General features: G+C 32.2%; 1 protein-coding gene across 4 annotated transcripts in view; it reads right to left on the bottom strand.

Moving 5' to 3' along the window:
* The window catches only part of Glra3 (glycine receptor alpha 3), a 168,809-nt gene that overhangs the window by 24,931 nt on the left and 125,658 nt on the right, over positions 1-18,220 (bottom strand). Inside the window, exons 9-10 of one of the 4 annotated variants that reach the window (XM_033765436.1) lie at positions 17,307-17,351; positions 4,662-4,769 (exon numbers count right to left, since the gene is read on the bottom strand). In XM_033765436.1, the coding sequence (XP_033621327.1) occupies positions 4,662-4,769; positions 17,307-17,351 (153 nt within the window). Of the gene's footprint in view, positions 1-1,210; positions 1,712-4,187; positions 4,770-17,306; positions 17,352-18,220 lie in introns of those variants that run through there. The other 3 variants (XM_010629816.2, XM_033765434.1, XM_033765435.1) reach the window with 3 other exon arrangements.

Here is an 18,220-nt window from a genome sequence, read left to right as displayed (position 1 = left end):
AATATTGTGTGGTTTTTGCAAATAAAGTCTTCTCAGAAATGTTTATGAAGTCAGCAACTAGCAATGTCAGTTAAGTTTGCAGCCTGCTAGAGGTGGTTGTGCTGGAAATTTCAGCACCTCTGGAGTAGCACATAACTAACTCTTGAGACCAAGCATAGGCAATATAATAATCTAGTTAAAGAACTGAATGCCTAAATTATCAAGCAAGGAATGCAATTATTATCGCTGTGCTTAATAGGTGGTTTAAATTTAAAATACAAACTTGGAATTCTAAAATTGAAAACAATTTTCTCTGAGTCCCTAAGCTAACTCCTGAGTAATCATTCAGTGAACTAAGATAATTATTATTTTGTTCGGTTAGATTTTCACTGATTATATTTGCCTTGAATAGACTGTTAAAATTAAATTGCCTTATGGGTGGAAGCCACATTTATTCTCCTAATGTGTTGATGAATTCCATTATTTATGTCTTTGCCCTCTTGGCACCATGAAAGCTGCCTGACTATGTTTTCATGTTTTATACTTGGTACACCTTGTTTTTCTTTGCTAGTTCAGAATCAGGTAGATAATAAATACAGATGGTATGAGATGGAAAACTTTGAGAATTTTTTCAATTATTTGTGTTGTGAAATGCATGCAATCTACTATTGGTGATACGACTTCAAAGACTGTTAGTATCTAAGAATTATTAGGCGCATTTTTATTTTCAAGAACTTTGCTCTTATAGTGCTCTAAATTGTTGTTATGGAACACCAGTGAAGTAAATATTGCCTCTTGCCTCCTTTCAGTATTGAAAGTACTGTACTCTCTGGTTTAATTATGTCCCATATTCTCCCAAGTCAGTTTTGTAGAATGTGTACTTTATTGATGAAAGCAAAATTCAAGCTGATAAAATAATGTTTAATTCTCCCAAGTAATTCTCTCCAAGTAACTACTATCAAATTAAGAATAAAAATCTATGTTTTAACAAATGATATACAATGTCATCGTGCTCTGCCATAAAGGCAGATTTTAGTCATTTGTAGAATGGATGTACATTAAGACCATGATGCTAAGTGAAATTAGTCAGACTCATAAGCTTAAATAAGACATGGTTTCTCTTCTATGAGAAAGACAAAATATAAACAGATTAAAAGGCAAAGTAGAAGACATATAATAAGAAACAGGGAGATAGATCTTTTACAAAATGGAAGGGGACCAAGCAATGGAAGGAGGGGAAAGAGGTGAATAATGCATTAAGATGTGTTACGTCCATGCACCAACTCCCCACGAAGAATGTAATTATCCTGTTAAGTCCAGCAAACATGTACTACTAAAACTAAAAATTTAAAAAATGAGATAGACGAGTGACTTTGAGGAAGACACACCTAATTTTCTCCACTATCGAGTAACTATTTATGTTGCATGTGGTTGCCAACAGCATGTTCTTTTCTGTTAAACGTGTAGATTTACTTTACACGTTTTCCCTAAACTTTCTATTTTATTTCATAAGATACTGGACATTCAGGTGTATGTAGATGTTCAAGCATTCATAGTTAAAAACAGAGTTAAAGGCTATTTGAATATATCCATACCATAGGAATTCATTATGGAGTAAAATGATAATTAAGTTGGATGAGCTCTTCTGGTGTGTATCATGAATAGATAAACTTGAGCAAAGACAGGACTTTCTGAAGACAAATGGGTCTCTTGTTCCTAGTGATTCTGGCATCTATTTTAAATAGTAAAAAAGAAGTTTTAAATCTCACATTTTAAGTCCAATTCTAATGTTTAGAAAAGAGAGAAGTTCTTCTGGCATGTAAATACTAAGGTACAAGATTTCCTAAAAATTTGTGTGCTATAGATACAAATATTTCAATAGTTTAAATACACAACTGCATTTTGAAAGTTGATATAAATTGCATTAACAAAAATCTTATGCTTTTAAAATGCTTCAGAATACCCACCTTAAGATTTCAGCTTAAATGTATAGTAGTTACTCACGTTTATGAACACTAAGATTTTCTTGCGATTAGGGGTTTTCTGATTGTCTTACTTTAGAATATTCTGGCTTGACACAGAGTTTGTTGAGGTAAATACAAACTCAGAATGCTAATTACATTGTAGTCTTCCAGATTTAAAGTTTCTGTGGATTGATAGAAGGGACATGTTTCTTTAAACATTTTAGATTCAGCCGTTTGTCTTGTCACTGTTACCTTGTAAGTGGAGGCATATTTTAATGCACGAAGGCAGTGATAGATACAATGGGAAAGAAAAGTTATGCTTAAGAAAGTATAATGTTTTTCAGATAAAGAGATTTGTGTAGTACCAACAATGTTCTCATTGACAAGTTTTATCCTGGCTGGTATTTTATGTTCCAAGTGTTAAGTTTAAAAAACGGAACACTGATATCCTCAAATAGGAAAGCGAGTGATGTCTGAATTTCTCTTGAGATTATGCATCTTTATGTTCATTATATTTTTTGTTTGCTTCTGATAGGCCAGTTTTAAGCAACATTCAAAAACATCTAAAATAAAATTTGTAGGGCTCGGGGTTTTAGCTCAGTGTTTCTGCTTCCTGCCATCTCAAGCACAGTATATTTTATTTTCATGGTGTTTTTTGGTACCGGGGATTGAATTTAGGACCTTGCTCTTGCGATGCAGGCGGCAGAACCACTGAGCTAAATCCCCAGCCATTCATGGTTTTAATTCATTGACACCAAATGAAAATACAACTAACTTTTGGGTAGGTAGTCTTCAAAATAAACAGAGTTCATAGTAACAAATTCTCTCAGTTACGGCATTTGTTTATGATGCTATTTCCTCTTTGATTTAAATTACTTATAAAAAAAAGGAGAATTTGGTTTTAGCAAAGACTGCTGTACATGTGTTATGTTTTAAAAAGTTGTTTTTAAAATCTAGATTTGGATAAGCTAACGTATAGAATAATTGAAAAGTTTTAAATTTTAAATGGCAGTTTCTGCTTTTTATTTCACAGTGAAGTTTAGAAAATATCTGGTTCAAAAACTGGCATATGTTTCTTATATCTGAGTTAATTACTTGCTTTGCTGTATAAATAATTTAATATGGTAATTTTCATTTAGTGTATCTGGCCAACAATTTAAATTTCTAAAAAGCATTCTGAAAAATATTTAAATTAACATAGAATAGCAAAATTGAAAAGAATCAGAATGTGCTTTAATTTAACTAAGAATTCTTGTCATATACTTTTCACCTAATAACATTCATAAAACAAACAAACATCCCATTATACTTGAAATAATCTCATAGTATTATTGATAAATTCAAAGTAAAAAATTTATCAAATACTATTTCCATCTTGGGAATGGCTTATATTTTCAATACATTTGTTCAGACATATTAAAACATTCTTTACTATATATAATTGATTTATTTATATAATTTAGAATTAAAACTTTCTTCCCTTTACAGTTGGAGATAGTTTGAACTCATGTAATTTTCATGGGAAAACTAGTTTTATTTAAAAAATCTTTCACTGATCCATTTTTGTTTCTATTGAATTCATTTTATAAAAATGTAAATACTTTAATCACATTAAATTTTAAAGTTTCATTTTAAACTGAGTATCTTATTGAAATTTTTTCAGTTGTATCAAAACTTTAGATGCAATCATACAGGTGAATACACAGCTATTAAAATCTAACAAAAGTGAAAATGCTGGCTTGAAATTTTCACTGTTTGGCAATAATTAAAAATAAATCACTATAACACATTTAAAAACTAAAATGTTTTCAGTATTTTCATCTGCATTTCTAGAGAAATAAAGCTTAAGAAAAGTAGAATCTTGAATATAACATCTCTAAAACTATTTGTTTTTAACTTTACATAGAGGGTAATTTAATATTCTAAACAATTGAACTTAGTATTTTGAACAATGAGTCTTATTTTAATCTTCCATTTAAAATATTTCTCATCATGTTAGTTTTACAATGTTCCACATGGCATATTCTACTAACATGAGAAAATTTTCCACTGAATTTTCTGATTACTTCCCTTTTATTGTAACTACAGTATAATAAAATAGTTTATATCTCAAGCTATTGTTCTTTATTATTTTCATCATTTTCTTATTATCCTTTTATAAAATTTACTGTGCAAATCTTTCTTTGTACCATTTCACATGGCTTAATTAAAAATCAAGAATTTCCAAAGTTTCATCTCTACTATTATGTAATATTATATAACATACAAACACACTGGTGGGAAAAGCTTCCACTTACACGATTTACTGTGAAAAAAGCAACATCATTTTGAGTTAATATGAAATAGAATTCCCGTAATATATATTTGATATCCACTAAAAGACTCAGTCTGATTCTTGACTTTATATAGAAAATCAAAATACAACTTTTCCCAAATGCCACTTTAATACAATAGCCATTTGTACAGCACACACGTATGTACTCACACATACACCTATAGTAAAGAAACTCTTCTGAATTGGATGGTAGTGTTTAAAGCGCCTCCCACTTAATCTTGTTGCTGATGAATATCTTCATGCCTAAGAATTTTATAGATAACCCAGTAGAAAATGTTAAAAATCAAAAAAGCTAATGGGAAGCAGGCTCTGGAGATGGTGTCAATCTTCTTGGCCCGGTCAATAAAGACCTTCCTCATTTCATCTGGGCTTTTGGGCATTACCTGGACAGGATGGTTTGGACCTTTTGGAGCTAAGCCATCTTTTGTTTGCAGACATGGTCCCATTCCATAGGCTGTGAAGCTGAATCGACTTTCTCTTATGTCATCATCCTGTCAAAGAAAATATAAGAAAACTCATTAGTAATGGAATAGAACATGTACAGCAGACATTTCAGAATCATAAGTTCTGTCATGAATGTGTTTACACTAATATAAGGGAAAGATAACTTAAGCATCTATAGATGAGCTGCCTTTTTCCCTGTGAAGTTTTATTTTTCCCTCATCATATAGATATTCCATTAATAAATACGAAGCTCTTGAAAGATAGGTTTTAATGGAAAACTAAAGTTTGATGTTATCTACATACTAGTTGAATATATAGAGAGTTAAAGAAAAAAACTAATGGTATATTGTACTATATATGTTCATACCCTGGACATTTTTTACATTACTGCCTAAATGTACAAATATGTATGTCAGAGGGGAAAAATACCAGGAACATTGTCTGAATTTTTCTTTATCATGGAGACAAGCTTTTAATACTTGTTTCCTACAATTCTAAGTTACTTCCTTAGAAAACACAGTCTAGCACAATAACACAGCTTGATTTTTGTTATTCTTACTTTATGCTACTCCTGCTTTACACTAACACTTTTGAAAGATCTATACAGTCTTATTTACATATACTTACTTTTCAGATACTTTGGTTTGATCAAAATAGAAACTAGTTTATTTCATGTTCGAATAGTAAACTTGCCAGAAACTTATTATTCACAATATTATGTTCTTCTGAGAGGTAGAGTTACTTTTAAATGTGAGAAAATGATAAGAATGTTCCATATATATAAATAAAAATGTAAAAGAACAATTATTTAATAAGCATATAATAAGATATGCTTATGTAAGTGAAATATGATATTTAAAAATTTATAATGGAATCTATTGGTGAATAATTTAAAGCATTTATTTAAAATGTGACAGTAGATAGCTACCAATGAAAGGGGTTATTTGATCCTAAAATTGGAAGATAATAATATATTTTATAAAGTTGTGTCTCTCTTATTATAGTATTGTTTTAGAGTAACGCAAAATAATTGGCTCAAATGCTTGAAAAGTACTTAAGGTCTATGAAAGTAGCTGTCCAATGAGCAGAACACTATGAGTAGGAAAATGAAAAAGTTACTGTTAATAGATTCTAAAAGTGAGAAAATGACCAAAGCAGATTCACAGATATATAAAACAGGATTTTAAAAAATTATGAATGTAAGGTAATTCCACCTGAAGAAACCATATAATTATTGAAAGACAGTTCAATGAAAAAGTGTATATAAGTAATTGAAATTTAAGGAAAAAAGCCTGAAATGAGTTGAAAATTAAAATTACCTTAACACAAAGCTACCATTCCAAATCACATATGACTGGTACTGTAATCTGACAAAAATTGGAAATAAATTTTCCAATATTCTTTAACAAGCCTATTCATTTATATTGCTGTTTCTTTGGCTTTCATGAAAATTTTATAGCAAACTTATTGTTCATATTGACATTTTCTGTGTCTTGGATAAAAGCGTATGTAGATACTAGAGACTAATTTGCTTTTATGTGAGTGCCAGAATAACATACTTATAATTTAATAAATTAAGCTGATGTTTGTGTTGCAGAAAGGAAATGTAGGCCACCTGGGTAATTTGGGTATTCAGCACATCAGCTGAATATTGACATATCATACAGAATTTTAAACTGTATTAACCCATGTATTTAAAAATTCCATTTTAAAATAGGACAAAAATATCTTAGCATTTATGTATGTTGCTATGTTAGTTGAAGCATTTGGAAAATTCATACCAAAATGCTGAGATTTCAGCATTCTACCTCTTTGTCTGATAGAATTCACTGAGTACCTTTTTCCTGGAGAACTTACTTTAAAACTGTTAGAGACCACAGCTGCTCATCTCAAAACAGAGAGAATCCATTTAAAATTAACACATTTAGTCCACAACTAGAATTTTGGCAGTTGTATCTTTCTGTATAACTGCCTGTTTGTAAAGAGTTAACATCAGGACCAGGCTACTATGGGACAGCTTATAATGACCTCTGAATGCTGTAGCAGCATTTCCTTGAAAACAATAGAATTAAACTAAGGGGAATTGTAGCCTGCCATTGGGAAGGGCAGCTACACCTCCAAGGGGCCTGGTGGAGCTGCACATAGGCCTGTAGATATTTGTCCCACGTGTCTGGACCGTATACACATTTAGTTCAAAACAAAGGCTTTGACTTCTCTGTGTGAAAGCAGTCACACACTCCTTGACTTTGTGCCTGTATGACCTGTGGATGAGGGGGCATAAGAAGTCTTCTTGGGAAACTGCCAAGACTCCCATGCAATGATGATATCATGTCCTGATTTGTTTCCTACATCACATTCTTGTCTCAGGCTGAATAAATGTAATACTTACTAGGTTAAAGTCCTTTGGTATCTGAGACTGTGAGTGACCATTTGAATCCTAGATCTCAGAAGTAGAGACAGAAGTGATCAGGTTTTAGAATCTTTTTTTTTTTTTGACTCAGGATGGCCAAAAATTTTGAGTGAGAGTTCAGTTGAGAATCCATGCTAGATTAAAGATAGTAAATCTGTAGAGCATAATGACATAAACCTTCCTATTGGAATATGGCTAACATAGATTCGTTTCTTGCTGGAGTGTCAGACAGATGGTCAATAAGAAAAAAATTAACAGAAAGTGGCTCAAGAAGGAATTAATTCCCATTCTCTGTTAATCAGTCCTCATAAAACTGAAATTGTATGGAGGGAAGAAAAACAGCAGAGAAAGCACTTCATGAACTGTGCCCAAGATGAAAACAGAAGCCCTGTTGGGACTTGGAAAAGCATTATATTTAATTTTGATGTCCCCAGGCAAATAACACTAGAAACTAGTATCTTTAGTGCTGACCCATCCCATAAAATATGTGTGCTACAAATCAAAGATGTGTAATTTTAAAATTTATATTTTTGTAAGCTTTAAAAAACAGGTGAATTTAGTTTTAGTTTTTAACTTGATATTTCAAAAATTATTATTTCAACATTTGTTCAAATTAAAAATTGAGATGGTTTACATTTGTTATTTCTTGCAAAGTCCCTGAAGTCTGGTATGCATTTTTTGTGCGCAGTACATATCGATTCAGACCTTACTTTTCTAGTCCTCATAGCCACACGTGTCTAGTAGCTACTTAATTGGACTAAGAGTGTATAGTACAAAGGACCTGGTTTACTTTGCTGAGAAGTGTGGGCAGATCTCCAGGCAATCGATGCTTTCTGAAACCTTTAGATTAACTGACCTAGAAGCTAATAATATACTTTTGGATGCTGTAGCATGGAAGTAGTATTCCTCAGGCTGTCTTCATACTTGACATCCTCCTGCTCCAGCTTCCCAAGAGTGTTGGGATTACAGATACCCTGCTGCAATGCCTTTTCAGAAAAGTTGATGAGCTATATGTAGTAGCAAACCTGGGCTGGCCATATAATAATCAGAAATGAGGTAACCCAATATTCTCTCATCTAAACCAGTACATAAACTGTGGTTACAGGAGTCCCTTAGTTACGTGTTCCTTCTCTTGGGTAAGATGGAGGACAAATACATTCCTGGTCATATTCACTCTTGCAGTACCCACGCTGAGTTTCACTGATGGGAAGTAAATTTAGACTACTCGAAGAAAAATGATGGTCAGAGGTGAATCTATTAGTTCTCCTTAGGTGGCTGTTAAGACACAAAAAGAACACAGTGAAAACGGACAGGATTCCTGTGAGCAATTTCCTGGCGCATTTATTGCCAGCTGGGAGGTCGGAAGTCTGTTTCAATTTCAGCAGCTGCCTCCCCTAAGGAGCCCTGTTAGATCTGCTCCTTTCATCTCAGAAGTTAAATCCAGTGGTGCCAGTGGGGGATGGGAACAAAAGGCACTGACACAGGTTGCTAAATTTACTCCATCAGTTAAAGTATTTGAAACTAAAAAGACTGACTTGAATGAAGACCACAATCTTGTCCATTTTGCGAAGGACTCCAAGGTTATGCCACGGTTAAAGTTGAATCACCTACATTAGTAAAGAGTTTTCTGGAATTACTGGATACCAGTACAACATATGGTACACTTGTTAGGAAATAAGATTGTAATATAAGAGAAGCTGGTCGGGCAGGGAAAGAGGCAAGGTGATTAGCTATTAGAGTAGGTGTCAGGGCCATACCAAAAAGTATAGATAGGAAAAAAGAGTATGGTATTGCTGCAGGTAGTATTGCTTTTGGCTAAATGTACAACTGGAAATGTTGAGACATAATGGAAAGATCTTGCCGTTTTTGGCTTGAAATTAATTGCTGACAAGTCATTCTTTAGGCCAGTTTTAATTAAATGTATTAAAACTAGAGTGTTTTGAGCCGCCTAATCTTTTTTTTTTTTTTTCTTTTTGGTACAAGGGATTGAACTTGGGTCCTTGCGCTTCCAAGGCAGGCATCTGAATCACTGAACTAAATCCCTGGCCTGAGCCACCTGATCTTTATCTATAGTAAATATTGAGCAGTATGAGAGTCCAGGAAGAAAAGTGGGAACTTTTGACTCTGATGAAACAAAAAATTATAGTGGCAGAAGTATATAGCTTCATCATTTGTTTTAGAATAATGTGTCTGGCCTATCGTAAAACTAGATGGATCCTTACTAATAAAAATGTTCTAAAAACCTAAATGTGAGGCTGGGGAGTTCGATCCCCAGTACTGGAAGCAACAACAACAACAAGAATAAAATCTAGATGGACTTTTCAGGCAGTTGCTGAATATTTGTGCTCAATAAAAAATTCTGCCAATGGTACCCAACAGGCTGGATGGAGTTTCAGGCTGACAGGGAGGCAGAGGGGATTTGATAGACGTGACTGATGTTTGTTATGTTTTCTCTCTAATTCCAGTCATTAAGCATGTCAAGCACAGTGTGCCTTCATATGGAGCAGACACAACTATACTTTTCCTTCCTGCCCTAAGGGAACTGACTTCTGCAATATACTGGCACTACCTGATAAGAGAGGATGTGGTGCAGATCATCCTCAGAAGTAAACTGATGTCAGTACGAGTGTTCAATGATAGTTCATTCTCTTAGGAGAAAGGGAGAATTTGGAGCCTTTAGTGACATATGTGATTAGGTAAGCATAGTCAATCTAGGTAAGATTCAAGCCAAAGCCATATCAGCAATACACAGAACTCTGGCGTATTTCTCTGTCAGCAAGTAAAGCTGATAGTTTATTTTCTTTCTTTTCTTTTCTTTCTTTCTTTCTTTCTTTCTTTCTTTCTTTCTTTCTTTCTTTCTTTATTTATTTATTTTTTGGAGAGAGGTTGCCTTAAATAACAAGAGAAGCCATGTTTGAAAGTTACTTTTGGGCTAAATCTCTTGAAGACAAATATTAAGGCACTGCTGGGAGACGACATACATGGGTTGTTATGGCTTCTGGAGGATTCAGTGGATTTTGGCAGAAACTAACAACCTTTTGAGCTTTTGCTACAATGTAATGAAAGCCACAGATGAAAATACTACTCAGGCCTCGGAAGAGGTATTTTTATATCAGTTGGGGCCCTTTAAAATAGATCAGCATCATGGCCGGTGTATAAAATAAGCCAAATAGAAGTAAAGAGCAAAATAGGAAAGACACACAGTATACCATCCAACCAGAGAGTGGTGGTTTAAGAAGAAGTTGGATAGGCAGGTAAAGTGCCTATTAATTAGAAATAAAATAACAAGGACATGGAAGGATGGCTGGCTCCCTGGATCAGTGTGTAGAACATACGTGCGAGCGATAGTAAGGAGGAATGCCTTAGGAAAAGGTTCTGGGGTCTGGAAGCACACATGCAGACCTGGGGGTGCAACGCTTTGACACAATTGCCTTTCCCACTTCACAAGTTTATCTTTGTGTTACACGGCATAATTGTTCTGGGTCCATGATTCCATTTGCGTGTACTTGCTCAAAGGCCTACTGCTGCTTATGATCCTCTTTCTATTTCTTTGAGATTTCATTCAGGCTCCGTGTGGTGAGGGACAAAAGTCTTATTTCTAGAGTAGCTCTGCAGCCTCCTAATAGATGAAGATGCTATCGATATCTTCTGCTTTTTCTGTCTTTTATCCTTGTATAAAACTAACTAAATGATTTATGAAATTAAAGCTTATTTCTGTCTCATCAGTAAGATTGCCTTATCAAACCTATCAAAGCTATAGCCCTTATACTGAATAAGAATAGCTTGCATTGGGATATTGCTTTTAATAGAACATAAAATATTTGAGCAATTTAAACCGAATCACTTTCATGTAACATTACTACAGCATGAAAGCCTGCAACAGATGTAAAATAACACCATTCTATATGTACACAGTAATGATAGTCTAGGCCAGGTCAGTGTTTCTTAAACTATTGTCCATATCTAACATCTGTCTAGAATCCCTGAAAGGGATTGAGGAAATCAAGGCTCTGTCTCAACTGATTCTTACTCATTAACATTTAGGTTGTCACATGAATCTGCATTTCCAATGAATTCTCTTGACTATAACACACAATGACATTTTAGAAACAGAAATTTCCAAGAACCAAAATGCTGCTCAGTCAGCATGAATTTGTAGCAACACAACATGTTTTGAGTTCTACAACACTTACAAATTCACATTTTAAATAGTTGTTTGTGAACAAAGCTGTGACTTTTATGCCATTTCAATTTTAGGTAATTTCAGTTTCTAAATCTTGTCCCACAACTATTTGTAAGGATATATTTATATCTTTATCCTTTTAAAATTCAATTCAAGAGCTAGCCTATCTGAGGAAATGGACCATGAAAAAATATGTTTCATAATTTGAGATAATGTATTACTGTTTTAAAAACATCTGGAATGTGATTTTCATAACAAATATATTACCAGTAATTTTTCTCCTCATTTTGGATTTTAAAAAGGAAAGTTTTTAATCTCATTAAAAATATATTCATCTTTAAAATTTTCTGTTCAAATATTCGTTTTCTTGCAGTGGTAGAAAACAAGGTGTCAAAGAGCATTTATACTTTAAAAATTAATAAATTGATATTTGAATTAAGGAAATATGCTTATTACAGGAAATGCTTTTCAACTATTTTGTATGGCCACAAATATATAGCCTAAATATAAAATCAGATGTCAATCAAACTTAAGATTTTAATTTAGAATGCAAACAATTTATTATAGTTAAGCAATTTCATGGCTTCATCGTTTATTATCAGGAGTATGGATAACCTTGATTTAGACATTTGAGGTACTGAGTCTTAGTTTCTTACTCCTGGAAAATATTATTTTACTATTTAGCAGGTTTTTGTAGGATGAGAGAATATACATGAACTATGTAACCAGAAATTACTAAAGAATTAATAATTTTATTATAATACCTATATTATTATGGAAATGCATGACATATAATATGATAGAAAATGCTAATAACAATTTGAGTCATTTACTGTTACATTTTTAAACTCATAATAATCAAGCTAGCATTAAAGTATTATGTGAAATAGGCCTACTCATTTGTCCATTCCCCAGGGAGCACTGGACTTGAGCACCGTCACGCACAAAAGAGCCTAAAAACCCAAAGGTTGCTTCAACTCTCAAGCTTCAAGTTTTTATCACTGCCACACATGGCGTTTGGTACATGACCACTAAAATTCCTTACAGATGTAATTCATGCAACCAGAGTCTTTAGCATTTTAAAAGTTTCATGAGAAACAGAAATACTTTAATATGTCCACGAGATGAAGCGCGTGGAGCCTTGGCAGTGCTCTTTCAGAAATGGGACCTCAGTCCTGTTGGCAGGTAGTGACCAGGCTGGCGACAGTGCTCCTCTGTTCTCTGGAGGAGTCAGGAATGAGACAGCACAGTCCCTGCATCACTAAAGTAGCAAGAGATTTTAATTTTGTAAAAAAAAACATTGGCTTATTGGTATTTCTTTGAAAGACTGTTCTCCTAAACAATAAAGCTTGAAGCTTTTCTAGATTATTATTATTATTATTATTGTCAATAAATTAGAAGGCATATTAAATTAATTTTTTACTGACCCAATTCTGTGTTTTGAATAACCTAGCCATATAATTATGTTTATGTTTGCTTACATATAGAGAACTATTTTTCTGTTAGTAGTCAAATATACCTGGGGGCTACTTCAAATTTCTGGAAATGTTTGCAGTTTAAATTCACATGAATCACATACCAAAAAAATCAAAAAGTCAAAAAAATTATCAAAAACTTTTGACATATTTAAAGACACTGATAGACAATATTTAAAGATCATAAAATTAAAGCATTTCATAAGTCTAAATATAGGTAGTAATAAAGATTGAATCAAATTAACTAAAAATGGGCTAAATAACATGATTTATTAAAAAAATTAAAGACATGGCTTAAGTTACCCAGGGTTGAACCCTGTTCCTATGTTCAAAGCAACTTATAGTGCTACACAATGAAAAATGTAAATGCCATTTAGTTATATACAGTTTTTAAATAGGAAAATATTTTATCATTTTTTTAAAGTTTAGAATTGAGAAAAATATTTCAGTAATCATGCACAAATGCTACATTGGGAAACTTTGTCTTTTTATTTTATTAAAAGAATTATGCTCAACACTGATTCATTTCAGATGCACCTTAGAATTAGAAGTAAATATATAAGATCAAAAGTTTATAGTTTTTCAGTAGAATTGCTTTACTTCCATTATCAAAATAATATATTGCCACATATTTGATATAAGAACTCACATGCTATCCAAATGAAGCACCACCAACAAAAACCTTACTTGGGTATGAGTGTGAAAACTCACTGAGAATTAAATATATTAAACATATAAGATAGCATGGAGTATTGATTAAGTCAATTACTGTAAGACAAAACAGGTAAAATATACAATTTTTCAACCTAATGTTTCTCCCTTAGTACATACATTTGGGGAATTTTTTATGTAATTAAAATGCTAAATAGATTACTGCAAAGATCTTGTTTAAAATGCTTTCTATAACTTTATTGTCAAATCAGAAAGTAACAGAGAGACAAAACTGAACTGATAATTTCCATTTATGATTTCAGCGTGTGGATTTTTAAATATTGTTAGTAAGTATAACAATGGCTTATTGGGGGATAAATCCTAATCATTTAGAAAATCTGATATCAGATGAAAAATATAAATGAATTAAAACTAATGTTTCTAAAATATTAATTTGAAATATTGGTTTCAATTATCTATAAAAATTTCTGTATTGTTTAGAAATTGTAGTATTAAAGAATGCAATGATAGATGAGGTCAAAATATTTTATGTTTCTTAGTCAATTTTTAATATAAAATTACTGGAAATGTAATTTCAAGAGAACTGTACATTTATTAAAATTGATATCTAAATTAGCTACAAATTAGCCAAATTTATGACTGACATTGAATTTAGATTCTGAAATGTTTTGGAGATTAATAAATGGTAAAATGTAAGTTTTTAAAGATTCATTTTTTGTTAAAATACTATGAAATTATAATGAAACTATTTTAAAGAGTAGATGAGAAATCAATAGAATTTTTAAAAAAGTCTTTCTATTTCTAGCCTAATAAAATCTTGTAGTGTCAATGCATAATTATGGAATGGTGTGATATTAAATTATCAATCTCAGATGTAAAGAAGAATTTTTATTTAACTTTGAGATGGGAGCCACTTTAATGCATTTGAATTTAAATAGAAATTATTTTACTTTATTGAACATTACTTTGAACAGGTATTTCAAAGGATATAATGGTCTTAAGGAGTTGCTTTGTTTAACATAAACTCTAAATAGCTGTTTTCAGGAAATAATTATTGTACTACAATTTTTGTTTTACTTGAGAATAAAATTTCAACCAGTGATGTGAGTCATTCAATAGAATTTGAATCTAAATTATTGGAAAACTACTTTGTCTCAGGTATGTATAAGAAAATCTATCAGAAACATTTTATCTATTTAAAAAATTGCATTAGAATATAGCATAAACTGAAGTAAAATGGAAAGATTATTCAATAATTTTGTGTACATACTGTTTTTAACCACAAACCTTTATCTTTTCAACCAATCTGGTATACATGCACATTTGTCCTAATAATATAGAGTTGACAAAATGTACAGGATAGAAAAGTTGTTTATTTCTCATCCTTAGAAGTTATTTTAAGTAATACAGCACACAAATATGCAAGCAAATAATTAAAATTATTGAAAAGCAGTCAATGATACACCTTTATTAAGCAGCATAACCATCATGTCTAACAAATCATAAATTTGGTCATCATTTTTAAAATCAGTAGCAATATTCTATTTCATTTGCATATGCAGATAATAATTAATAAATGATATTAGGTAGGAAGAATTACTAGAGTACCATGTAAATGTGTTTTCTTTCAGAAAACCATTACATCACTTTCATAATGTGGAGGAAGCTATATGAAATGCATTAAGCGATCCCATTTCATCCATCTTGCTCAACAAATAAAATACTCAAATACTGTGATGACTTTAAAAGCTTCCCAGATTAAGCAATGATATATAAGAATAGTCACTTCTAACCAATATCCTTCTGTATCACACATACTCCCACACAGCACTGGTGATAACATCCATGAAATGGTGCAGTGGGTATTCAGCACACAGCAGACTAGGACAGTGTAGGTGGGGAAATTTGAATACAACAGCAAACTTCTATTCTTTCACAAATGATCAAGGATTATCTGATACTTTTATGAAAAAAAAAGTAAAGTATCATCATTTTATTCCCATGTCAATGCTGAGTCAACTTTCCTAGGAATAATATTTGTAGTACTAAAAGGTCTCCCTTTGTGACAACTTTGTATAATAAGGCAATTTTGTTTATTTTGTCAAAGTGGAGTACTGAAGAAAATTCACATCAACCAGTATTGGTGGGTGAAAATAGAGCACAATCTCAGCTTTTTTTAGACTCATTTTGATTTTGCTAGTTTAAAGATTTAGCGTGTTCAGGACTGGGGATTTAGCTCAGCTGTTCGGTGACCTGCCTCATTAGTGCAAAGACCGGAGTTCGATCCCTGGTACCACACACACACACACACACACACACACACACACACACAATATAGCGTGTTGTTCGGTGACCTGCCTCATTAGTGCAAAGACCGGAGTTCGATCCCTGGTACCACACACACACACACACACACACACACACACACACACAAGATTTAGCGTGTTCAGATTATCTCTAAACAATATATGATAAAATCAATGAGATTGTTGGGTTGAGGAAAATAGTTTTCAAATTTACCATCCCCAGATTTGCTTAATGTTTCCAGTAGTTTAAAAAGAAAATTAGATTCATGTACTTTCTGGTGAATATATTTCCACTATCATATTCTTTTTTAAAAAATTATCGTCCATTTAGTAAGCCTGCCTCTTCATCAGTGTTCTTTGTAAAGCAATCACTAATAGAATATCTTCTTTCGATAGTTTCTAGAACTATTAACTGTTTAGTTATTGGAGACGTAATTACGTTTGTGTTCCAAAGAGACAGATGTACATGTATATGAAGATATTTATTCTCTCCCCATTTCCCTCTCTCTCCTGTACTATGTAGTCTGACATATGTATTTATGTTTATTGTATAAGTATATATATAAATACTACTTTATTATGCAAATAAAATTTATAGGTAAAATAATCAAGTAAAGGCAAATAGATCGTGTGAGATTATTTTTCTAGGACAAAAAGGGAGAATTGCATTAAAAGAAAACAGTATTTTAAAATAACACTGGGTCTAGATAATCTGCTATGCAGATCAGATTATTAAAGGCATTCTTTACTGGAGAGTATAGTAGACTCATCTGGGGAGCTACTTTTTAAATACATTTTACTGCATAAATTTTATTTTCTTAAAGTAGACTACTTGTATATGATTTCCTAGTTCAAATTTCTGGCTTTGGAACATACATATTTAATGATGCATGTTATATTAGGGGCTCCTGTCATATTATCCATGGGCCAATACACTATATTTTAGATTCTTTCTAAATATTTAGCCATTATACTTGAACATAGTCCTTGTAGTTTCCTTTTATTTGAAAATTTCAAAGGATGCTACTGTAAAAATTAAGTCATTTACTAAAAATAATTTCACTATATTTAAACATTAAGAATATAGTCTAAAGATACATACACCATACACTATACAAAGTATTTTGGGCCTTAGTTTTCACTTCATTACCTTTAGTCACTCTTGCTTCTTTTCTTAGAATTTATTGTATAAATAAGGTTGCAACTTATTTTGATCAGATATATGACCATTTCTTCTGTGGAGATAATTACAAAATATATATTACATTTCTGTTGAAAAAAGATATGTGATTGCTTTGACCAGTCAAATATTTCTGTTAGTAAAATGAAGGCTATCTAAATATCCTACTAATGAATGAGAAAGACAATAGAATTCTTAGAAAAAAGAATTTCCTTATTTGAGGGGAAATGGTGTTTGCTTGTCTTTACATATGAAAGGGTTGCATTTCCCCACCAAACACTGCCCAGGTTCAGAATATGCTGTCTGTTTTTTACTTATGATCACATTCCTGTATTTAGAGTTAAGAAAGTCAATTTACCGTGTCTGAGAAACGGTAAAACTTCTCCAATGCAAAAGCTTCTGTCTGTGGGAAGGTAAGGTGAACCAAGAGGGATTGAAAAAACCAGAGTCAAGTCATATATACTTAAATTTAATTACACAATTGCTTTTAATCACATATAACGTTTGAGCATACATGTGTATCAATAGACTTTCACATATGCAAGATATGAATTGAACTTTGAAACAACTGACTTACTTTCCTCTGGATCAAAACTTTATGACATTAATTACATTTGCTTCCTGAATTTTTTCAAGTTGTGACTAGAAAATAAGATACTATCATTTTTGTGTTTCTACATTTTCCTAGAATAACAGTCACTGAGAAAATTGATCTTTTGATCTTACTGAAAGCTAAAGAATAAAGAACATCAAATATTTTTATCCCACCCTCACATGTGATAAACTGAGTACAGAGACATTTTTATAAGAATAATTGTGTAAAAAGGAAAATCCACAATTAAGCATCTATTATTTTATCCAGTGGACACAATGGCTGGTGGATACAGAATATGTTTGAACTCTAAGACTATGCCCATTTATACACCATATTTTGCATTTCTAAGTTTGCACCATGTGATTGAGATGTTCTAAGATGAGGACAGGGAGGAAAAAGGTAAGGAAGTGAGAAGTAAAAGCCTAAAATGAAATTATTGTAGGAAAAATGAGTATCACCTTTGGTGTGATAAATGATACAAATGGGAAAATTGTCTTTATCAGTTAGTTGGTCACTAATTGGAAAGACAAAGAAAAGCTTCACCCTTGTGATACAGCATTTTTTTTCCCCTGTTAGGCTATTTCAGCCAAGAATTGTGAGAGAAAGAGGGAGCAGGTATGTGTGTGTAAGGGGAGATACAGAAGATTAAAGAATAGTGATAAAATAGAAGACCAGTA

The sequence above is a fragment of the Fukomys damarensis genome, unplaced genomic scaffold (genome assembly GCF_012274545.1).
Source record: "Fukomys damarensis isolate Sample0158 unplaced genomic scaffold, DMR_v1.0_HiC HiC_scaffold_18, whole genome shotgun sequence".
NCBI classification, from domain to species: domain Eukaryota; kingdom Metazoa; phylum Chordata; class Mammalia; order Rodentia; family Bathyergidae; genus Fukomys; species Fukomys damarensis.
Note: the sequence above shows the minus strand (reverse complement) of the source record. Positions and strands in the feature narration are given on the sequence as shown.